At 31.2% G+C, this 25,656-nt stretch overlaps 1 protein-coding gene across 1 annotated transcript in view; it reads left to right on the top strand.

The window, feature by feature from the left end:
- The window catches only part of LOC129220612 (liprin-alpha-1-like), a 183,490-nt gene that overhangs the window by 145,296 nt on the left and 12,538 nt on the right, over positions 1 to 25,656 (top strand). The window contains 13 exon segments of the mRNA XM_054855042.1: positions 325 to 540; positions 3,563 to 3,709; positions 5,933 to 6,064; positions 6,764 to 6,847; positions 7,922 to 8,116; positions 9,611 to 9,702; positions 10,864 to 11,068; positions 12,231 to 12,433; positions 14,598 to 14,787; positions 18,805 to 18,932; positions 20,304 to 20,416; positions 21,065 to 21,243; positions 22,185 to 22,267. Of these exon segments, the coding sequence (XP_054711017.1) occupies positions 325 to 540; positions 3,563 to 3,709; positions 5,933 to 6,064; positions 6,764 to 6,847; positions 7,922 to 8,116; positions 9,611 to 9,702; positions 10,864 to 11,068; positions 12,231 to 12,433; positions 14,598 to 14,787; positions 18,805 to 18,932; positions 20,304 to 20,416; positions 21,065 to 21,243; positions 22,185 to 22,267 (1,967 nt within the window).

Below are 25,656 nucleotides of genomic sequence, written 5' to 3'. Positions count from 1 at the left end.
ATTTTATACCCCTAATTTCACCAAATCTAATTCCTCTTCAAAAGAAATCATTTGTGAGAAATAACTGCTGTAAAATGATGATTTTAATTCCAGACATTCACATACAATTTAGAAAAGATTTGTACTAAATGCATATTTTTTAAGTTAAAAGGTATTTGTATTCTATTTAATGATTTTAATATTTTTTGAAAGATTCATCTAAGTCAATTAATTGAAAGAATATTTTTCATTTCTTCTTAACTTGCTTTTTGAAAACAAAATACTTTTTTGTATTATTTCCTTTGGTAATGTTTTCAAATAATAATAAATATGCATACCTTTTAGATAGCAAATGGAACAATTGATGACGATGAAGTATCAAAAGTCATCGAGTTGCAAGACATTGTCGAGAAGCAAGCAAACGAAATAGTGGTCGGACGAAACAAATTGTTGGACTATGGGGGTAAAATGAGAGAGCTGGAAGACTCAATGACAGTCGCACAAAAGGAGGTTGCACGACTTCAACAAGAAAACTCAAGGTTGTCGAGAGATCTCAGAGAGGTACTTGAACTTTTTTCCAATTCAGTGTGCAGATGTGGTGTTGAAACAGTAATTGACGGGTTTGCAGCAGCAAAGAGTTAACTCCATTTTTTGATTGTTGGGAAATCTCCTGGAGTTAATTCCATGTTGCCTCAAGTGAATGAAGCAGCTAACTTATCCTAGGAAATAACTTGAGTACTATCAACCGGAGATAACTCCTTGTTGAACCAAACGAACTCGAGAACTATCAACCAGAGATAACTCCTTGTTGAACCAAACGACCAAAAAATGGAGTTAACTCTTTGTTGCTGCAAACCCTTAAATTATGTTTTGGATTCATTATGCTTTGTAACTTTTCTTTCTGTCTCTTTTTTGGTGAAAAATGGGTGGAACATAACTGTATTGATTTTCAGTTGATTTTTAATGCTCATTGCTTTTTGATGATTAAAGTACTCAACCTCCAATGTCAATTTTTGCATTTTTTGTTTTAGAAATGTAACGTTGTCGCACTTTAACGTCAGTTTTTAAACCTCTTATCTCATTTCTTCCGCTAAAAATCACTAGATAATGAATTGAGCTATGATGGTAAATATATCTAGAAATGAAAATAGAAAATAGATTCCAAATATCCCCGGTAAACCTGGCATTTTTGTCACTAGAGGTTGAGTACGTTCACCATCATTTTACTGTAATATTTTTAGTGAGTATACTTTTTCTTCTTAAAATAGATGAACTGACTGAAAAACTTTCATGAAAAATAGGGGATGCTTTTTGCCGATTTCCTCCTGAGAAAGTAGATAATGCATTGAGATTTTGTAGAATTTTAGTAACTGATCACTTCAAGCAATGATTAACCCTTCACTGCATCGCTATTCTTTATGACGATGAATGAATAATTTCTCTGAGTTACTAAAGGATGCATTAAAATTGTAAAACTGTGACTGGAAGGTTCTTCCATAACTTTCAAAATCTTATTTAATTTAAATAAATCCTAATCAACTTTCAATTTATATTTTTTTAATCTTTTGCAATAAATTTGACTTATGTTCTTATGGACTACTATTGGTTATGGAGACTTTTTATTGGAAAGGAAAGATTAATTCCTTCTAAACACAATGTTATACTCTTCTACTTCTATTATATTATTGTGTCCCTTTAATGTTAATCTACACTATCTATACCAATAATGTTTTTTTTTAATAATGTACCCTAAATGCTTGAAATGTGAAGTACTGTAACATTCATTCAGTTGCTTTGGAGGCATCTGAAAAAAAAAGGCTTTATCAAAAATATCCTTCTCCTGATTTTGTAGTTAATGTTGTTTGACGTTCACCTCTTTCTTCTGGTTGCCATCAAAATATTCAAAAAATGCATCAAAAGACTTAAAATAATTTTATTCACACTCATTTTATGTTTTTGTTTCCTGTTTTCTTTACTAGAGGGCATGGTGTATTGTAATGGAAATAGAAATTATTGTTTATTTTGCAATAAGCAGGTTCTTTTTTTAACAATGTTCTTGAATAAAAGATATCACATTTGCTACTGGTTGTTGTTTTTAACACACTTTTATTAGTTTCACCTGTATGTATGTATGTATCTTGTAACGGAATCTTGCAGCTCAAATTTCACTCACTTCCTGAGATCGGATTCTTTTGAAATTTGGCACGTAACCTCAGACCTGATGACAATGCAATATTCTATAATCAAATTAATTAATTAACTCTTTTAATTGTTAGTTTCCTCCAATTTTAATCAATATTTTGGCATAAATCCAACAATGTGAAAAAGGAAAAATTTTTAAAAATACATTAAAAAATGCTTGCAAAAATTATTTAAAAATATCCACAAAAACCTTTAATTTTTCTGCATCAGACAAAGTTTGTTCTAATGTTCCAAGGTAATTAGAACATGAAATATAATTGTTTTTAACTAATTTCATGCCAAAATTTAGGTGAGCCTTCAATTGGAAATTCATTGCTGATCAGACCATTGTTGAACAAAACTTTTATTCAAATACATCTCAAATTTTCAAAGTAATATAAATATGATTTCTACAAACATACATCGATGACCCACAGTAGCTTCCCATCGGGGTGCCCTTGTCTTAACTTTAAGATATTACCTCGCACTCATTTTATAAATAATTTTGTCAATTAAGTCCCAATCTGATTCAAGTTTTCATATACCGCACAAAAAAAAAAAAAAAAACTATGCCTGATAATTTTCCAACATAAGACTAAAAAACAGAAAAATAAAATAATAGTTTTTAAAAAAAACTTAAAAAAAACACGATTTCCTAGAAAAATGAACTAAAAAGTGAAAAATAATCTTTGGATGATAGTAGTTGACCAATCACTTAATTTTAATGTAATACAAAAAAGCTTGTGGGGCTTCTTATCAGTTGTCTTGAATTTCTTCCATTTGTTGTCCAAGCAAAAATGTAAATAGACAGCACCCCACACTTTTTTGTATTACATTAAAATTAAGTGATTGGTCAACTACTATCATCCAAAGATTATTTTTCACTTTTTAGTTCATTTTGCTACGAAAGAGTGGTTTTTTTTTAGTTTTTTAACTATTATTTTATTAGTTTTATTATTTATTTATTTATTTATTTTTTGCAAGCATTAAGAGACTAAAGTGATGATCATATGTCTAGTTCTTTGAGATTCACATAATTCCCATGATTGGTGTGTCTTTCTATCGGATAAAGACTCATTGCTAATTCCACCTTGCTTTGTATTTTTACTAATGATAATAATGTTATAATTACATATTCATACATGAAAACAAATAGTAATTCTTTTAGTGCTTGACATTATATAACAGCTAATTTTTGTCAATACATATGTATAGCTAGGTTATTTCTTATAATTTAATTTATTTAGATTTAAAAAATTTCATTGTATGTATTTCTTAAAACAAATGAATTGTTAATTGAATTACAATAGATTTTAAGCTTTATGATCTTTTTTTTTTTTTTTTCTCTCAAATTTGACAGACTAAAGGGTTCTATCTTGATTTATACAAAATTCCCTTCTAGAATAATGCACAAAAAGAGGACCAAGAAGAAAGAATTACCACCTTAGAAAAAAGGTACTTAAATGCTCAAAGGGAATCTACTTCTTTGCATGATTTAAATGAGAAGCTAGAACAAGAATTAGCCAACAAAGAAGCACAACTTAAATTGGTAAGTAAAACTAAAAGAATAAAAAGCTGCTCTCAATTTGGACTGTTTATGTGCATGGTTTTAATGTGTACATTTACTTGTACTTTTAAATGCTAGAGAAGCTTTTAGAGCCAATTAGGACCTAGAATTGGGATTGGAGGGTCCTGTGTTAAATACCTAAGTCTATGAAGACTCACTGAATTCAGACAGGGTATTCACTCATTAAATCTGTAGGCTTGAAAGTACTGTAGTCAGTCCTTAAACAGTTGACCAAAGGCGTAGGAGACTAGAAAATTTACATCCCGTTCAGTTTGTGCCCAAATTTTATTGTTGTGACATATTCTACAAGATCTGGCCATATAATATCTTCAACAATTGTGTACACATAATAAGAGGTGATTCAAAATGAAATCTACACCATGATCACAGAGAGGTCTATCATACTTACATGGGGCTCTTTCTTAATTGTCAAAATGTAGCTCATGACTGCATTTTGGGGACTTGTCTCAGGCTTTCTATTTGTGCCCGAATACAGTCAACCCTCGTTTATCGCGGTTAATTCGTTCCAGATTTTATCGCGATAACTGAATTTCCGCGAAGTAGGATTCTGTATATATTTTTCTAATTAGAGCGCATATTACTTGCTTACGGCAATTTAAATAGGTTTTCATCATAGTTAGAGCCCCTTAGACAAAAAACAGCACCCTTAGCCACCATTACATTTGTATTAATTAATATATTGCACAAAATATGAAAACATTAGATATATTAGACGCAATAGATATCACATTGTTGTTTATTGAGAAATAAATTACACACACACGCGCAGTTCTTACACACTACTACTAGTCTATGAAAAAACCTCAACTTGTTCGATGATGAATAGATGGCCCATTAGTGACCGTAGGAGCCCCCGTTCTTCCCTCTACATTTACGTATACAACTTAAAAAGCTAGTGCATTGTTGAACACCATTAAAAGATGTATTTATCCCCTAGTAATAATACAGTGATTTATACTTTCCAGTCAGTGGTTCACAGTTAAAATGAGATAGCGATTCCCTACACTTTCTTCGGCGATTTTATCCCTCCACTCCCTCAACTAGTACAACTAACCCCTCAGATCTTACTTAAAAGACATACACTTTGTTATTCTTTTGTAGGAAAAGCTTACACGAGCGCATAAAAAAGGTTAATTACTATATTTGGAGGGAAAAAAGAAAAACTAGAAAAAAACGCGATGTAGTGAAGCCGCGAAAGTCGAAGCGCGAAATAGCGAGGGACCACTGTATTGCAAATTGGCCTCTACTTTTCCAATAATTACCCCCTCCAATAACAGAAGCTGCATCCACCCTTGCTTGGATGCAATATTATATTTATTTTACTCCTTTGGAATTCTTACATGGAAAAGTTTTGCTTTGTTTTCCAGTATTTTTTTATTTTGAGGATCGAATGACATGATTTGCCCTTATGTAGAAGTTTGGTAAGACCTCATTTGGAGTATGCTGTTCAGTTTTGGTCTCCTTATCTTAAGAAAGATATTAATGTATTGGAAAGGGTTCAAAGGTGGGCTACAAGGCTAATAAATGGACTTTCTCATTTAGACTATGATTCCAGGCTTAGAAGGCTAAAAATGTACTGTCTTGAGCAAAGAAGAGACTGAGGGGGACATGATTCAGTTGTTTAAATTTATTAAAATGAAAGATGTTACGGGGCTGAAGTTTAGCACTGAAAACAGGACAAGGGGTCATTGTTTTAAGCTATTTAAATCTCAGACTAACATGGATATTAGGAAAAATTATTATTTTAGCAGGGTAGTGGAACTTTGGAACAGCTTACTGGAAGAGGTGGTAATGAGCAAGGGAGTGGATAGTTTTAAGAGTGCCATTGATCTTCACTGGGGATTGTAAATTGACTAGGACCAGCCTAGCTGGGCCCAGAGCCTGTTGCTGGTCATCACTTTTGTATTTGTATTTGTTTTGATATTGAACATGCATGCATGACATTATTTTAGGAAATATCCTTGTCCTAAATGTTTGTAAAGCAGCATATATTGTGAAAATTTCAGGGACTTTTTAGTTCTGTAAATGAAGCTTTGTTATTGAACTTTATTTTTATGGGAAACTTTCATAACTTATATGCTGTTAGTACATGTCGTTGTTTATTTTTACTATTTTTAACTCTTTTTTCTGTATGAAAATGTATTATTATCCTTTGCAATAAAAAGGTTATTTCTATTTCATTAGAGTGAGGAGAAAATCAAAGCACTACAAGAGCGATTAGAGTTAGCAGAGCAAAAATTAGCACAATTTTCATTAAAGACAGACTCAGTTAGTGATAGCAATGAAGATAGAAACAAAATGGATGCCCTAAGTCAGGTACATTTTTCTTTTCTAGTAGATTTTTTTCTAATATTCCTGATTCCATGTTGATTTTAACTAAGAATTAGTTAGTACTCGGAATTAATACTCACATTTAACTTAAACGACCCAGTAGTTGAAATTAGTCGTATTATAATTATTCTTTTCTTTTTAAATCTAATATTACATTTAAATATTATATACATCAGTTGTGGTTTACACAGCCGTATGCAGGTAAACGCCAGTATGTGCAGAAATGAGTTTTCCTGATCTTTGAGGAAACAGGTTTTGGATTCAATAGTAACAATAGGGAAATGTTGGATTTAGACTTCTTTTTTGCACTTTTTTTTAGCGGAAACAAAATAAGCAAGTTTGTACAGTAAAAATAATGTACAGTAGGTGACAAAAATGAAAAATGTGCAGTTACTGCCCTTTACCTGCACACAGCAGTTTATTACAGTTAAACTGTTCTTCTAACCTAGAAATTCTTGCTATTTTGAAAAATGTATTTTTAAAAAATACCAATCTTGTTGTTAGCCTTTCGTTGTTTTGTGAATAATAATTATTAACTTGAACCAAATATTGATTGTTTTACACAAAATTTTACACTCATTTTTTAAATTATTTAAGTTTTAAAAATACTTAAATTACGTGTCTTATTACATTTTTCAAAATCATGATTTTCTCCTTTTGTTTTCTCCAAACCTTCAAAAAAAGATTCATGAAAGACAAGGAAGTGTTGAAGAAAGATTGCTGAGATTGGAGCAGCAACTGGAAGAAAAAAGTGCAGAACTTTCTAGGGTATGTAGCAAACACCATTTATATCTGTTGTATGCATAAAAAATCTTTCTTGCGATTGTAACTCAATTGATGAACTCCTCTTAGTTTTGTTAGCTATAAATTTAATATTTCATCTTAAAGTTAGTTTTCTAACGTTTATGCAAACATTACCTAGCATTTGATTGGGTCTTCTCTTTGGAAATAGTAATTTGTTATTAGTCTCATGTGAAATTTAAAATAAATATTCATGCCCTCCTGAAACGTTTTCAGTACACCTTTAAAATAAAAATAATAAAAAATATTTTTAATTTTTCACATCTAAGAGAAAAAGTATTTATTCGCTATAGCTAAGTTTTCTGTACATATTAGAGAATCTGCAGAACGTATTTGCTTATTATAACAAGAAACTAAATTTCATTACACTTGAATTTCAAATCATATTTTTTTCTCTTATTTTAAGAGTTTCATCATTTTAGAACTCTGTATTCTCCAATTAATGCATTTTGAACTGGAATAACGATGCTTATCTATGTTTGTTGTTCTTTTACTTTTACAACAAAATAACAATTAGTTCATCTTTTGTAATTCAAGGAATTTCTCTGTGTAATTTTAAAACAATAAACCCAACCAAATAGCAAGTTAATTTCTTTTCAAATTTAATTTTGATAAGTTATAAATTAACGATAATGCATTTAAGTTAACTGAAAATTTGTTGAGAAGGAAACCCTTACATTTTCCTGATAAGCTGATACATTTTATGTTTTCTAACGTAGACTTTTTTTTTTTTTTTTGCTTCCAGTATTGTACTGAATTAAAATATTCACAGAGGCAGATTTACAGGCTTGGCGGCCCATTTCAATTTATTTTTGGGGCCTTTTGCCTATCATAGAACCATACAAAATATTTATCATATGCATATTTGAATCTGCTTCAGAGCCCCTATGGATACTAGGGAGCTCACGCAGATACGACAGTGGCAGCAATCTGCCACTAAGTATTCATTGGCAGAAAAGGAAGTGCTTGTAGTATTTTTTTAAGTGCATATTTTACTAGTAGTTTAGAAGATTTATCTGCTATTTATGATGTTTCTTTTAGGCAAGACAGCGAGAAAAGATGAACGAAGATCACAATCAAAGGTTAACGGCCACTGTTGATAAATTACTGGCAGAATCCAATGAGAGGCTTCAGATGCATCTCAAAGAGAAGATGCATGCACTTGAAGAAAAAAATATTCTTGCTCAAAACTTAGATCAAACTCAAAAATTGTTGGAAGACACCCAATCTGAAAAGGTGTGTTTCAGTTTGGTTTTGTTTCTTTCCATAATTGCAATCTTGCGAGTATTGTTTTGTGTTTACAGTCTGCTCTTTCAAATCCACACAACTTGGAACCAAGCCAGTTGCAGATTTCTGATCATTTATTTATATCTTTATTGCAAAATCATCCTTAGTATTAAAAAAAATATTTAACTACATGTAAAAAAATAAATAACAAAAATGACCTTCTCTGATTTGCTTGAGGTTTCTGTCACATTTTATATGTTTTTTTAAAAATAATTGTATTTGGTGTACAAATAAGTTTTGAAGCATTTTCAAGAGATGGCCTCACTGATGTTGAATCTAAACGGTCAATATTGCAACTAGCCTCATCGTTAGGTTTTCATTTTCAGTATGTGACATTTCGCTGAAGTGGAAACAACATAGTTTTTGTGTGTTCTGAATATGTCAACTTTTGTGAAAATAAAACTCAAATTGCGGGAAAGTTTAACTTTTCTGCTTCCATTTGAAGAAAAGTGCAACTGAAGGCAATCGAATGCTCCAAGGAGCTTCGTGCTTCATCGATTTCCACATGTGAGTTTGGCATAGACGTTTTAGAAGTGGTGATTTTGATACCAATGACAAAGAGCACGATGGACAGCCACAACTGTTTGAATATGCCGAATTGGAGGCTATATTGGATGAAGGCTGGTGCCAAACAACTTTATTGAACTCAATTGATGCGTTTGAGCCGAGCACAGTGTGGAAAATGACCACAATATAAGGATAGACACAACAAGGTATTTTGGTAACATGATAACACTCAATCACATGTTGCGCCACCGGGCAAAACATACCTCAATATCCTAAACAGGCAATCCTACCCCACCTGTTATATAGCCCAGACATTACCCTTTCCGACTACTGTTTGTTTTCGTCGATGGCACATGCTCTTGAGGATCAGCGCTTTTGCTCTTTTGAAGAAGTCCATAGTTGAATCGATTCTTGGATTGCATCAAAAGACGCATCCTTTTTTGGGAGTAGGCATCTGAAAATTGCTAGAAAGATGGGAAAAGGCAGTGGTCAACAGTGGGCAATACTTTGAAAACTGAGCATAAAATGGGTTTTTTTGCACAATAAAGCGTCAAACTTGAAAATAAAATCCTTTAAAACTGATTTGTACACCAGACAATTTTTAGTTAAACTGTATTTATGCAAATTAAACCTTGAAATAAAAGCTACCATTAGAATTGATTCCTTTTCCTTATCCATTATATTATATTGCATATATCATTATATACAATAAATGATATATATAACATATAATTTTAATAGATAAGTTAAAAATTAGATTGTTTATAATTATCTATCAATATTATAGATTAGATTGTTGCACAAATCTTGTGTGGGTTTTAGAAAAGGTCAGCAGACTTCAGAGAGTGATTATATTTGCATAATAATCAATTTGTAACATATTTTGAATTGTACAATGAAAGTAGTTTGTTAATGAATTTACTTCATGTCTTGTAGGACAAAATTGTTGGTGAAATGGGAAAAATGAGGGGCGAAATGGACTCCCTTAGGCATGAATTCCAAAATTATAGAAGTGATGCTCTTTCTAGGTATTTTTCATTTTGTATTATATTTCTCAGACTTTTCTCGGGAGACTTAACTAATATTTTGAGCACAGGGTGTTTAGCCAGAGATGATTTTCTTCAGTCTATTTTTTTAATTTATATATTTATTTTAATAAAAATTTCAGGCTTTTAACCATTGAAAAAATTTTTACTTTTGCTTGTTTCTTCCTATTTTGTAAAAAAAAATTTCACCAAGCAAATTAGGTTTAGCCAACATTGTACTCTAAATTTCACCAATCTTATGTTCTTCCAGTTTATTCGAAAGAATCTTCAGTGTTCTACTGTTATGTTCACAAGATTGTGATAGACCAGGGGTCCTAACCCTATGCCTGTGGGCACCACAGGGACTGCTGATAGTTTTACATGTGCCCACTACTGTGCAATCATGGTTTGAAAAGGAAAAAAACTCAGTTTTCAATGAAACGTTTTATAAAAGTTATAAAGTTTAATGGTTAATCGCTCAAAAGAAAAATGTGGTGCAGCACAGATAAAAGGGAAATGCAAGCATGTCTGTCTTTCATCAACTTAATATCGCTTACTGATAACAAAGTGAGCCAATTCTTTTTTATGCTTGAATTCAAAAGAATTTTTTTGTAAAATGTGTTTCCTCCCCATGGATGTTTTTAAATGCTTCCTTATTTTCACCTTGAAGGAGAGAATTCAATGGAAACACCACAGGCCTTTAATTTTACTACTGAATGAGACAGTAAACGTAGTATTTCTTTTTGGACCTAATTACTGGTTTGAGGGATATTTTTGAACGTGGGTTATGTAAGAACAAATAAGAAATGGAGAAATAGAAATTGTTGCCAGCCAGAATACTGTTGTCTTTAAAATATTTGGAAAAAAATGCATTATCCAACAAAAGTAAATATTTATTCAACTTCTACTCAAGATTATTAACAAAAAAATTAAAGGTTAATTCATGTTTTTAGTATTAATGATTTTAGCAATTTTTTTTTCTCTCCTTTTGTTCATGAAATTAGATAGCAGTTTAAAAGTTGATAAGATTTTTTCTTTTTTTCAATGATTGTTTTGTTATCATTGCTCTCTGAGAGTTGCTCAGATCCATAATCCCTTCTGTGGGTACAAAATGCTATTATTATTTTCATATATATTGTGTCATATATTATATTTTCTGCATAGGCGAAATAATAATCCTACATCCTTATCACCCTCCTGGGTTAATTATTCGACGGCCAGCGGATCCATTTCTCCCAATCGGAACATCAACCTGGTGGGCTCAGATTCTGTACCCACTCCAGGCAGTCTTGTTTACAACTCAACTTCCCCTTCTGGATCTCAGCAGAGTCAAAGGAGCCATTCTATTGGTGTTGAAGAAAATGCCAATGTAAGATCTTTAGGGCTTTCTTAAAACGGCTTTAGTATTATTATTTTGTTTAGTTTAACTTTTCCCGTAGGTGTGAAACTTATATTGTTGTTGCTTTCCTCTTTGATTAATCATTGTTCGATTCAAGGCCACTGTCCATTGACAATCTGGTTGACATTTCCACTAACATGTCTCCAGCTTCTTCAGAGCACAAATGAATTTGAAGAGTCTACCACATTAATCTTGATATTAATTTTCATTTTAAAATCAATATTTAATATTTCATAAAAATATTCTTATATCATCTTGTTAAATTTTCAAAATAAATTTCAATAGGATTATAGTGAATAAGTTGAATAGTTCTTTTCTGAACTCTTTGCAGAAAAAAACATTTTGTATGGAAATGAATATTTTGGGACAAAAAATGAAACTTTTGATGCATGCCTCAATTAAGAACATACGATGCAATGAGAAGCAAAGGGATGTAAATGCCAAAATTAAAAACTTAAATATACCCAGTATAAATAGTACCTGAACCTCTCCTCTGTCTTGGGGAAGAGATAGCACTAGTAGCCCTGGTAGGTGCTGCTATACAGCATGATTTTTAAAAGAAATTCAATGAAAGCCTACCTGGGGCTTTATCTTAAAACTTTACTCAAAGCTTGAAAATGGACCCCCTTTTCACTGCCTCATATAGTATTATTTTGACATTAGGAACTTCAAATAAGTTTCCTAGATAGGTTCTTTTTCTGGACATTTATGTTTTTATCAGGATTGTAAGTTAAGCTGAAACACTGACAGGCAAATGTAGAGACCATTCGGAGTGTTGTTGTACACTATACGTGCAAAGCTTTTTTCTACTTATAATTTCAATATTCCGCTCCCCTCCCCCATCCAATTTCATTTTGCTTAGTTGTTGTTTTTAGTGCATGTGTACGGTTCCAATTAATGTTCTATGAGCTGTTTTATTTTTATTTATTCATTTATTTTAAAAGTTTCCAGACCTGTAAGAATATTGATACAGGTGAAAGAGATGACCAACATTTTTATAAGTTGTGAATAGGATCTCATACATTTTGCACAACAATTAAGTTTACTTAGCTTAGCGTAAATATTAGGATGTGAGTACATTGTATGTCTACAATGCTTAATGACATTTTTCTTTTTTTACATTGTTTTGTAGAGTTGGGAAAAAATGGAGCAAACACATGTGATGTCAAATGTGCAGCATCAACATTTTGACACAAGTGATAACGAATGTAGTCAAGACGAAGGGGAAAATATTTTTGAATCTATGGACATTCTTTCTCCATCTGGGCACACGGATGCACAAGCCTTAGCATTAATGTTGCAAGAACAATTAGATGCAATTAACAATGAAATAAGGTTTGACAACATTTTCTTTATTTATTTATTTTTATAACTGTTTCAAACCTCTGAATATTGATATACAGTTAAATTATCATTTTTGTTAGTATGCATTGACAGTTTCTTTCTTTGAGGATATTTTTGGATTAATTATTTTTGTACATATTTTTATTATCAGCAGAGTTGTAAAACAGCAGTTAAAGTTGTTATTAAATGTTCCAAGGAATTAATTTTTGGCATCCAGTTTGCTTTAGTTTTTCAATATTTTATGCATAAATGGAAATATTAGTTCAGTTTTAGAATTTTCATACCTTGCCTATCAAAGAAAGAGAGGAATTTAGCATAACTGAATGATCAGTAATCCTATAATAAGACTTGATTACCGCAGTATAATACTGTCTCCACAGCTCTGTGAGCTGGGCAAAAAAAAGTGCGTTTTAATATCATTGGGGGAAAAGTATGTTTGTGTCATTGATTAATTTTATTCATCCAAAAGATGTTCTTTAAAAACCCCTTTGAGCAGACTTCATGCTTTGCATTATTCTAAACTAGTCTCTGTATTTTTTTTTGTTGAGGTATCCTTTTAATGTCTAGTTTTCAGAGAATTCTGAGTCCGATGGGGAGGCCCCGGGTTCGAATCCCAGTTCGGGCATGGATGTACTTTTCCTATTCCTGTCTTTTCTTTGTGTGAATGCGTTGTTATGCTGTGAATAGTTGCCTCCCCCTATAAACGGGTGTTTATGGCATGTTTGTACTGTGGAAGTCGCATTTCACACCAAATTACAGTACAGTTGGGAAAGTAAAGCAGTGCACCCCAAATTGTTGGCCTAGCTGGCACAAGACAACAACAATAACAAAAACTTGGTGGCACACTAACAGTACATTTAAAAGAATTTTACTTGATTGCTACATCTATTGTATGTTCTGTCAAAATAGCATACTTTAATAATTTTCAGTTAAATATATTTTCAATGAAATTAGTGTTAATAAGGTATAACAATGCGACAATTGGTTTTTTTTGCATATGTGAAAGCAAATATATGTTTGTATGTACCAACTTAAAACCTCATTCAAATATCATGTTAGTGATCTAACTAAATGAAAACTGCAACTTAACTATTCAAAAAAATAAATAGTATGCACCTTTGTTTAGCTTAACTCGTCCAACATCGCCTATGTATTGTTTTTTTTATTTTTTATTTATTTTTTTTTAACCGTTGATTTTCAGTCACTCGAGCTTGTTTGTAGGGGATTGTGGGGCAATGTGAAATAGCGGGGCGGAGGAAAAAGGTGAAATATTTGCTCTGCTTCTAGTGCGACCTGTCTGGTAATATTATAAATATGTAGTAACATATGTAGTCTATTACAGTCAAAAAAAGTTACCTCTAAAAATAAAAAAAAGGATAATACAAGCAATTTTCAAAAATTGATACTCATATTGCCATATTTCGTTGTATGTCAAAAATTATTATTGATATTATTAAATGATAAATTTTTAGTTATTAGCAGTTTAAATATTAAATGAGGCCTACTAATATTCAGTACTGTATTTATTTGTATAATATTAAGCTTATTTATATTTTAAATGCTTTGTACAGTTAAAGTGTGTGCAGTGCAAAGTGCTTCATTTCATACTCCATTTTGTGAAATACTTCATTTCATTTATTGATTTTTCCATTAACATTCCTTCATTTAATTATTCCCTTATTTACTCATCCATTCACTTATTTTCTTCTTCATTCATTACTTTCTTCACTCATTTATTTTTTCTTGTATCTTAGTTGATATAATTATTTATTTATTCGTTATTGTTTCCTTTTCTTTTCATTCACTCATTCATTTGTTTATTTACTCATTCATTTGATAAAAAATATCTTTATTAATTGAATTGAATATATTGCATTGCAAAAATATTTCACTTTTCACTTTGCCGTATGGAAAAAAAATGAAAAAAGTCCATTTTTTAGAGGAACAAATTTACTGCCAAAAATAAAAAATAATGTTTCAATGAAAGTTTTATTATAGCATTTATTTTGTTCTTTACTTATGTACCATAATTTTCAGAACAAATTTACAATTTGTTCATTTTGAAAAAAAAGTAAGTTATCTTAACTATTTCATTTTACCTCACATTCCCCTACTCTCATGTAAATGTGTATTGACATGACACATTCTTTGCTAGATTAATTCAAGAAGAGAAACAAAGTACAGAGCAACGTGCGGAAGAACTAGAGTCCCGTGTCGGCAGCATGGATTCGATTGGTCTTCTCGCTCGAGCCTGTCCTGCAGAGAGACCTTCTCCCCCACAAAGTGGTCGCTCTACGCCCAAATCTCACAGTCCAAATAGAGACTACCTACAGAAATATCATACAGTAAGTTTGGGCTGAACTTGTTCTGTCATAATCATTGAGCTTAGGAAAAGTGGAGACTAGTGAAACACTTTTTTTTTTTTTTTTTTTTTTTTTTGGCGACTAAAAAATGTCAAGGCTGTTGCCAAAATTGGCCACTACACTTCCAATTTTTTTTTTATGACACAATGAACCAGTTTTTTTACGACATAAAAAGCTAGTTTTTTAAAAGGCACAAAATGAATCATTATGTGCATTATATTTCTACATTTTATATTTTATTTGTATGATGTCTTTGTTGCCTTTAATTTTAAATACAAATTGTATTTTTCAGAAAAGATTTGCACTGACAATTGAATGAAGAAGTCTAAGATATAAATATCTCCATAAAACAATATTACATTGCAAGGAGATGTAGTGGGAGATGTCAGGGCAGCAGAGAGCTTAGGCTTGTCAGGTATGTCGCGGAGCCCATCCCTCATCCCAATAAAAAGGGGAAAAGAAGAAAAAGAGGAGAGGGGAATAAAAAGGGGGAAAAGGAGGGCAGAAAAAAATCAAAACTGCTTACTAGGAATCCATTAAGTGCCTATTTTAAGTGCCACAACAGAAAATACCAAAAGAGTAAATTTTGCTAAATCTTTATGTTTCTCTTATTCTGAATTTTTTGCCCAGTTTTTCTTCTTCCTTATTTTTTTTGTGTGTCAGTGTGACCCCCCCCCCCCCCTCCCCACACACACACACAAGGCCTGGGCCCTTAATTTACGACTCGGCTGACATGGCTTCTTGTCGGGCCTGGGAGATCTAAAAATTAGCTTCAGAACTTAAGTTATTGAAAAAGGAAAGTGTATGGGAAAAAAGAGAAACGCATCTAATTTCCCATTATTTTTTTATAGAAAAATATTTTGGCTCTGTTAGGAGAGGGGGGGGGGCATGATTTGTGTGGGTGTGTATTTTGTATATAACAAGAGGAAAAAGTCATTCAGCAAATCCAGTAAAGTTGACCACCTGTCTAAGTTGACCACTTTTTTCAGATATAGAATCAGTCCTGTATCATATAAATCAGCCTCTATAGTTTGACAACCTGTTTAAGTTGACCACTAAAGTAGTGCACTGCAAGCGGTCAGCTTACACAGGTTTCACTGTACTATCATTTTCGGAAGTAAAAATATTGAAAGTAAATAAATGCAACTTTTTAGACTATGTAACATGAAGTTTATGTGCCCCATGTGCACTTGAAATATACATTGCTGTACTTTATCAGCTTAACCTTTTCATTAATTGATTTTTTGTTCATTGTCATATGCAGATATATAAATAAAAAATTTGAACTTTGCAAAATCTAGCTAAAAGGGACATAATACTCTCTAGTGCTTATGAGTAAAAATGTCTTTTTAATTGGTTTGTGCCTTTTTTTGTTTTTAAACTGTTGCATGGATTATTCTGTTTTTATTGTTTGATCTGTTTGTAAAAACAATCTGGACTTATATTGTAAACAAGATGATTTCTCAGGTTTGATATAAAATTTCTCTGTTTGATATCAGGTAAGACTTTTTATAAAAGAAATCATTTAAGCATACATATTTTCGAAAATTTAGTACCATTGTGCGGAAATAATAAATAAAAAATCAACATTAAACGCTATAAATTGCTATTTGTGGGTTTAACCTTGATTTCTTATTTATTATTATTAGTTAGTTTAGCTGCTCAGATAAGTTAAAGCATAAGAAAGAAGTAGTTTTTTTTAGAAGCTACTCTTTCTCCAAATTTGAAATTTTCAATTAAATTAAAACTGTACTCTAAACTGAACTATGCTAACATACAGCCTCAAGGTGAAATGTTTAACAATTAAATGCAATAAACAATGAACTTTTTTCTAAACAATATGAATATATACTAAATACCTCAGCTAAATAGTTCCTTTTTTTCCCTTCCTTTTTCCTTATGTTAGGCTTCTTCCAAATTCGAAATTAGAAATAAAAGTAATATAAATTGAACTGTAATACATTAGAACCATATCAGTTACTAATGACGCACGTTTATTTCACAATGTGAAGCAGCTGTAATTAGGTTCACTGACTTACTCCCATTATTTATCTTTTCCCCTTTCCTGAATTTAAGAAACAAAATTCAACCTTTTTAGGAGTTGATCTTAATTATATCTTGATAGAGTGACTTACTTGCTTGTGCTGTTTTAAGACACTATGTTTTTGAATTCAGGCCCCAGCGTCAATGACACCTGCTCACATGTATCAGTATGCATCAACAAGCCAGCCTCAGTTAGCAGACTCTGTACCACCCCAGGTATTTGCACACACTTTCTATTTATCGTGGTGCAGTATCATACTCTGAGTGTGCGTACTTGTTCAAAACAGTTTCGATTACTTTCGGCTTTACATGTTTATTGAAATTATCATTGAAATGCATCAAGTTTTTCTATGTAATGTTTTTACTCTTTATTTTGCATTTTTGTCACAGTAATCTGAAATTTACAAAAGAGAAAAAGAAACAAACAGAATTATAATACCGTCAGTTTTTTTTCTTTTTTTTTTACAAAGTCAAATACCATTGTAACATCAAGCACTATATCACCCTTTGTTTGATAAAACATGTTATTTGATGTCAAGTGTTAAAATGATGAAAATATTCATTGAAAAATACCAGACTAAATTTCTATTTGAATGAAGAATCAAGTTTATTTTCATATCATTACCCAGTTATTATTGCTTTCTTTTATCTGAGCTGTAAAAGGTTTTTTGTCAACTTAGAGTTTTTTGTGATTTAGATCTTCTATAGAATTGAGATTTTTTTTCCTTTGAATTTTTGTGCACTTAGCTTTTTTGTATTTTTGATGTAATGTTTTTGTTTTTCAGTTCATCACTATAAATGTAATTTTTCCAAAAGTTCTTGTGTATTAGTTGACTTAAATTTAAGGATCTGAAGCCAAATAAAAGATTAATTGTAAAAATCATTAAATAATATTGAAAGGAATTTGAAATAATTTTATTTGAAATTATTTTATAATATTTTCAAACTTTTAATATTAATTAAAAGTTTGAAAATGAAACTTAATTTTTATGTTTGAAAATTCATGAAACTAACTTTTAGACAGTTAGAAAATTGTATCCCTATTAATCACAGATGTTATTTAGCTTAATAAGTTTCTTAACCTTAATTTTAAAATATAATTTAAATACTTTGATATTTTAAGTTTCTATATTAGTTATGAAACTTCTACAAAATATTTAATTATGCCATTTTAATAATTTTTAAATTCATCAAGCAAAAAGCTTGCAACTAATTTCCAACCAACAACCATAGTTCAACTAACTTCAGTTTGAACATCCAAGAAAATTCTGTGCAATATTATGCATAAATTAACTTCAAAATAGTTCTATAAATAGTTACAGAATGAATTTAAACTTGCTTAAATAAATGAAATTTCAAAAGATGTTTTAAACATAAAATTATTTTCAACTTATTATGAAATACAGATAACAATTCAATCAGATTAAATAGCTGTTGCGGCAAGGAGAGAAATAGCTCCTTGTATGTTACTTTAAAGATGATGTATCTAACAATACTGCTAGTTCGCTGTTGTTTTACATTAACTTGCATATATTTATTCAAATGTATTTCTTTTTCTAAAATAATTATTTCAAGCTAAAGTGTAATAATTGTTTTGTTATTCAAGGTATAAAAACCTCACTTTTTTTTTTAATTTCTTTTAAAACATGTTTTAGTCAGGTAAAAATAAAGTTTAATCGAGGAGTAAAATCATTCTCTTACAACCTTTCATAAAAATCATTTTTAATTTTAAATTATCTAGGTCAATGCTAATTTCATGTATTTACAGTTTTATTTTTATGAAAATGTCTGTGATAGCATGGTTTTATTATCTATAGCTTTTGATGGATTAGCATTGTAAAAGAGTCCTCGTTTGAAATCATTTTTATCACACTATTCAATTAATGAGAATTATCAAATTCTTCTAATTCTGTTGGAATTCAAGTTTTCTATGCTGATTAATTTGTCTTCTTAAAGGTGCAGCCAATGAGTGAAGCTCTCGATGACAGTCAACTTTCCAGACAATCCAGTCCTCCTACTCCTCGTTCCTTGAGACTGGAAAGGATAGCTCACTCCATACCTCAAAATCATGATGACTACAGAAAGTAAAGTGTTTACCTTATAACATTCAAAATATTAGTTTTCAGTAAATTGCCACTATCCAAGCAGCATTTTATCCTATTTTACGATGTTCCCTGTACATTTTATTAATATTGCTTGATATTGTTTTTAAAGTTCTTGTGTCTGTATTGCACTCCAATTTTTGGAACAATATTAGCCTTGATTCACTTCTAACTTACAGTATTGACTGATGCTTGAAACGAAAGCATTTTGCACTTAATAGAGTAGAAATGTTATTTTAGTATTGTGCTTGATATGAAAATAAATAAGTATAAATAAACATCACTTTGAGGAGAGTAAATCACTTTTCTGTTTATATCATTTAAATAATAAACAATATTACAAGATTTTACCAAAGATGTCTGTTGATACATTCTGACGTATGTTTTGCCAGTTATAAGAAACTCAAAAAACTTGATTTACAGGTTGGGTTTTAACATATTTATGTTTAATTTTTTGCTTTTTGAATATGATACAAAAATGTTTTTTTGCATTAAGCATTAAAAAACATGTAACACAAATTTTTTTTAAACAAAATGTGCTAACATGAAATACATTTAGTGATCCAATGGCAGTGACAATCTTTCAACTTCTTGCAGAAACAAGGCACATTTTATTTTTAACAATTGGAATTTATCTTCTTTAAATAAAAGAAATGTTTATTTTTAATGCTATAATTATTTTCTCAGTCAACTGCAATAGAATTAAGTCTTGAAAATCCAAGATAATTCTAGACTTTATCCAGAATTTTTTTTATTTCAATTCATTTTTAATACCTGCAACTTACAGCTAACGTTAATCAGTAACAACTGACTGCCTATATTTTCCCCATCCCTTATCCTGAACAGAATTCATGTATGTTACTTGACGGCCTCAACTAGTATTGACTATAAATTTGATTATGAAATACACAAAGATACCACTGAATTTGCAAAATAATCTATTACGATTTCATAAAAGTCTCATCATTTGAGTTTAGAATCATAAGATGCATGAAACATTTCTCTCTCTCTCTTTAATAGCATATTTGTTACAAGTTTGCTGAAATGTGTTATTTTGTTGGTAAAAATGTTGATCTTCGTTTGAATTATTCATTTTATTAGCAATGCTGTGTATTAAGTGGTTATGCAATGTTAGAACTGTTGAATTGCTTTAATTGATTTGGAGTTCACATTTGAATGAATTATGAATTGGCATTTTTGTGATAAAAAGAATTAAAGATTACTTTATACTCTATTTAAAGATATTCAGAATGCATATTTTTATTTGTATATCTCTTTCATGATTTTGCAAATTTTAGTTTAATGTGGGACGATAATTATCTTTTTATTAAATTTATTTTTATATTTCTGTAGTAAAATCTATCTTTTCTTTGTGCTGCTCTTGGAATATAAAGTAGTTTGCCAAGTTCTGCATCCCAAATTTCCTCATCCATTCCATCTTCCACAGTTCCTCCTGACTTGCTCAGGTTAGTTGAAATTTGTTGTCTTTTGATTATGGTGTTGCATATTTTTTCCCCATAGGACTGCATCAAAAATAAAATCACGTTGCACATTCTAAACTCCAGTGGAATTTTTTTGCAACTTATTCAACATTAGCAAAACTTGCAATAGCGTCTGTAACTTCTTGTAAATTTTGAGCCAATTTGAGTATATTGCTACAGGGGGGAAATAACTCACATAATATATATGTTCATACATGGACATATATGTGTATGTGTAATGTTTTTTTTTTCATTGTTGAAAGGTACAAGCTCCTTCTTTCTTGCGACCACTTTTGAAATACTTTGCGTCATCATTCTTTTAAAACTTTGTTTCTTGCAGTTTTTTTTATTGTTTTTTTATGTATTCTAGTTTAGGTAACCAGCTGTTTTCAAGTTTTTCTATGTAATTATAATGCTTTTCTTAAATACTTTTTCTGACTACATTTTATTTCCTTATATAACTGGTTCTTAGGAAAATATTCCATCTTCTTTTGAGAATGTTTTTAAAAATATTCTCTGAACAATTTTTACTCAGAATTTTACATCTCTAGCTCAAATTAGCATAACCTTTACTAAACATCACTTCTGTGCAACTCATGTGATTGTTGGTGACTTTTCTGCTTTCTAATCCAGCTCTTCTCTCCCTGCACAGCAACACTTCTCCATTCAGACCTACTGTGGACAGTAGCCTCCTGAATGCTACCTCACCCATCAGTTCTGTAAATTCATCTCAGGATTCCCTGCACAAAGCAGCCGCCAAGAAGAAAGGGTTCAAGTCCTCCCTGGGAAGGTTTTTCAGCAAGAAGGAAAAAGTGAAATCGAAAGAAGCCCTCAGTAAGGAACTTATAGCTCAAGGTACACATATATACATGTGGAATAGAGCTTTTAAATTGAATATATTTCATTTGCCATTATTATTTAAATTTGTAACACCTTATTTTTCTGCCTATTATCCATGGCGGCACATTATCTGCAGTTCCTAAAATTGACCTGAAGAAAGAAAAACACTTCATATGTTCCACAATAATACAATGTCAAAAATGAAGCTGCTTTCATTTAACATGCTGTTTTATCAATTGAATTAAAGACGTGAAGATGTAATAATTTTTAAGGTATAATCAAAATTAATCAAAAAAAAAATCTACTTGAAATCTTGATTATAGTACGCTGTTTACTAAAAGACAAAGAAGCAAATATTGTAACGGGAGATTGCTTCTTCCTTGACTGTAGGATTTTTTATATTACGCTGCATAAATCGCATAAGAAAATTCAGGCTATGTAAAATAAACAACCTTACAAGCAACGAACAATCCTTATTGGTGAATCCTGCTGTAAATTGAGATTCAGTGCATTGGCATTGAGATAATAAAAAGCACAAATAATCCGTGGCAGTATATAGTCTGCACCTCATTCATTTTACACTTTTTTAACAGATAATCTGCGGATAATATGCATGAAAATATAGTATTGTCCAAAACAAATGCCACTTTATTTTTTGTTTGATCACATGACAATGTTAAACAATACTGTGATGGAAAGTTATATTTTTTTATGAGATAGTCCATCTCCATCTTAAAATTGTTATCACTCTACAAACTACAAAATTCAATTATCGTAAAAAATCATTCAATTATATATACAACACTTGCTAAATTATTTTAAAAAATGACAATGCTTCAAGAAAAAACTTATTTCATCAAAGCTTGAGTTTGATAACCCTAATTTCTCTTGTTTTCAATTCATCTTTAAGTAGATTCGTCCAAAGACAAATGCCAACAATGATGAGGTGGACTGTCGAACAACGTTAACTCATGTTGTGATAGATCAGTTTCTTTTGTAATAGAGCAAATAGTTGCAATATTTTCAATTTTACTTGATTTTTGGACATGTACCACAATACTAGTGTTGTGCTAATAATGATAGCAATGTTTCACTTGGGATATCTTTTCCCAAACTAAATCAAGTAAATAATCTGCATAATCTGTTTAAGTTTGCGAGTTGTGGAGATCACTTCTTGTTTTCACTAATTTCATATCAAAAAATTGATCCTTTTATTTGCTTTTCCCTTTTAAAAAAAAAAGCTACCATATTACCCCGCATTATCCGACATGCCCCAAAATGCTGGGGCCCCCAGGTTTTCAATAACACTTGCCTGGTCCTTTCCGACATGCCTTAAAAATCAAGGTTAGGAAAAAATACTATAAAAAATATATGTTCAGTTTAAAAATGAATATGAGTTCTAGACATCACTTATTAGTATTAATAAACGGTTTAATTTTGTAAAAATATTTACTAACAATGTCATTTGTTATTTTGACAAAAAAAATATTGTTTAATAATGAATCTATATATATAAAAATGGAGTTTGGTAAATTTGTTCCCTAAGATCTCAGAAACTACCCGGCAGATTTGGCTGAAACTTTCACCGTTTGTTCAGTTTGGTACTGGGAAGGTTTATAGACCAGTTCGAGAAAAATCCGATTGATAGTTCCCTTTTTATTCCAATTTTAGTCCCAATTTTCGCATAAATGCCCCAATATGGGGGTGGAAAAAAAACGTGCACATATTAACATTATATGTCCATCGAAAGCGCCAATTTTTCTGCTGAAGATAGCATCTGTTCGAAGTTTCTAAGTTGTATAAAAAACGCGTTATGAGCTTTTTTGTTCCCTGTTCGAAGGCTTTCATCAGCCCAAGTGATTATTTAGTGTGTCATCTCAACTCCCAAGAATTGTTGTATCGTTGAATATTTTTGCGTTTTGTCTGACTTTTCGAGGCTTTTCTCAAGTCAAATCTTAAAGTAATGTTTTTCCACAAGATTGGCTAAAAATAAATGAATTTTGCTGATCATTTTACTTTTAAACGGAACTTATGTAATTAATGGTTTATTATTATTATTTATGCTGATTGGACACTTGCTCACTATATCCAACCAAGCAGCAGAAATATTGCCAGAATTTTTTCAGAAAGATTTCAGTAGCTGATGCATTTGGCAGTTTTTTCCACTGTCGCTGTTTTTGAGCCCAAAGACTGCGTAATAATGTTTCTCAGCTTTCACCATATAAACAAAATATCGCCAATCAAAGATACTTAAAAAAAAATACTGTGTAAAATAATTCAACAACTAAATTAGGCAAATCCATAAACCGCACAAAAACTTCCATTAATTTTTCTTTTTGCACGATTTCAAACAATCTCCAAATTTTACTACTTATTTTAGAAACATTTCGGATGAAACCATTTAGCGCCATTTTATTTTGACCAAAAGTATCTCAACATCTGGCAACAATATTTCTATAATAAAAATTAGTAAGGAGGGGGAGTATTATCAAAAGTGTCCCAAAATGATTCTCGCAAATTTGGTAAGATTTTAAACCGCACCAAGTGCCCACAAAAATTGAAATTTCCCAAAATAACTAAAGCAAGTGTAAGGGGAACACGGGCGGCTACATTTTTTAAAACAGTTCGTACATCAATAGCCATACAGAGAAGGTTTTAGATTTTTAAAAAAAGTACTAACAGATAAATCTTTTTAAACATGTAAAGTTTAATTTCATATTTCGGAAATTCTTCAAATTTGTATATGCTTAAATGTCGTGCTTTCGTTTCTAATTGAATACTATTTTGTTCTTTATACTTATTGCTATTTTAGTTTAATGAGTAAGGAAGAAGCTCGATTTTTATTCACGTCAAAAAGGTTTGTTTTAAATTATTTCGCTTAAAACAGAAAACAAGGGCAAGTAACGATTGTTTCTCATAATTATTACTGAACCAGGCAACGCCAGATATTTTTGCTAGTTATTTTATAAAGATTAAATTAAAACTAAGCAAGCATACATTTAAGCAGTTAGTTACTGCCCCTATGCCAGTGCTAAAGAATTTACCATAGATTCAATAAATAAAAATTAAACCCTCCTCTCTAAAAGGAACCTAAAAGAATTTATTTTAAAAAATTATGAACAAATCGCAGTAATGATGATTGCTTCTGAATTGATTACTTTATTGGCAAAGGGCAGGGTGGCCCAAAGCAGGTAGGCCTTCATATTCCCCCCCCCCCCATGGGGTGTAAGCAGCGATGTATACGTATGTCGTGTTTACATGAACAACGCCTAGGTTTAATCAGTCCCAGCGAAGCAGCAGTGAAGCAGCATGGCGCAACCAGGCTTAAAATTTAAAAAAATGATACATTTCTTTTAAAACTAGTATGTTGTGGCCATCACGAAACTTTCTTCTATATTTTTCTTTTTTTTCTGATCCCTCCCCATGCTTGACGAGGAAGCAATATTCCCAACAAAAACAAAATTACACATGCAAAAACTTGACGACCATCCTAATGTCTGAATTATTGCAAAAGCAAAGCAAAGAGCGAAAATTGAAAGTTATTTTAAAAGCCTTGCTTGAATTAATTACAAATATTTTATTTGTTGACAAACATAAGATGGCAACAGTTAAAAATTTTAAATCATTGAGATAATATTTCCTATCATTTCCATACAATTAAAATCACGAGAAATACGCAGACAATCTATTACGATTTATCTTTCTTATTGTTGCATTAATAAAAATATTTTTATTCGCAAAAAAAAAAAAAAAAAATCAACACCTCTTGGAACGATCGGCGTCAAAATTGAACCAAAGCCTGTTTACAAATGGATTCACATATATTCCAAATTTCAACCAGAACGTAGCATTACTTCTTGAGATAGGGCACTCAAAATGGAAAAAAAGAACGGGTGATTGCGCTACCCCCTTTTTAGCTGTTGACACAAAAATAAAATCAGTTCTTATACCCACTAAGGGCTACTTGCCGATAAATTTTTCTTTCATTCCGTTCATTATTTCTTGAGATACAGCAGTCACAATTGACGACAAAAAACGTTCTATAGCTCAACCCCCGTTTGAGTTATTGACACCAAAATTGAATCAGCACCTGTTCCTGTTAATACCAACATATGGACCAAATTTTGTTTGATTCCGCCAGTTACTTCCTGAGGAATAGCAAGCACGCGTAACTCGAAAAACGTCCCATTGCTCCACCCCCCTTGGAGGAATTCGCGCCAAAAACTAATGGGCACAAGTTCACATAGGGGCACATATGTGTACTAAATTTCGTTCGATTTCATGCGGTAGTTTTTGTTGTAGAGCGGCCACAAAAAACTGGTCACACACAGACGTGACACACATACATACACACACACACACACACACATACATACATACACACA

Source organism: Uloborus diversus, chromosome 4 (genome assembly GCF_026930045.1).
Source record: "Uloborus diversus isolate 005 chromosome 4, Udiv.v.3.1, whole genome shotgun sequence".
Taxonomy (NCBI): Eukaryota; Metazoa; Arthropoda; class Arachnida; order Araneae; family Uloboridae; genus Uloborus; species Uloborus diversus.
Note: the sequence above shows the minus strand (reverse complement) of the source record. Positions and strands in the feature narration are given on the sequence as shown.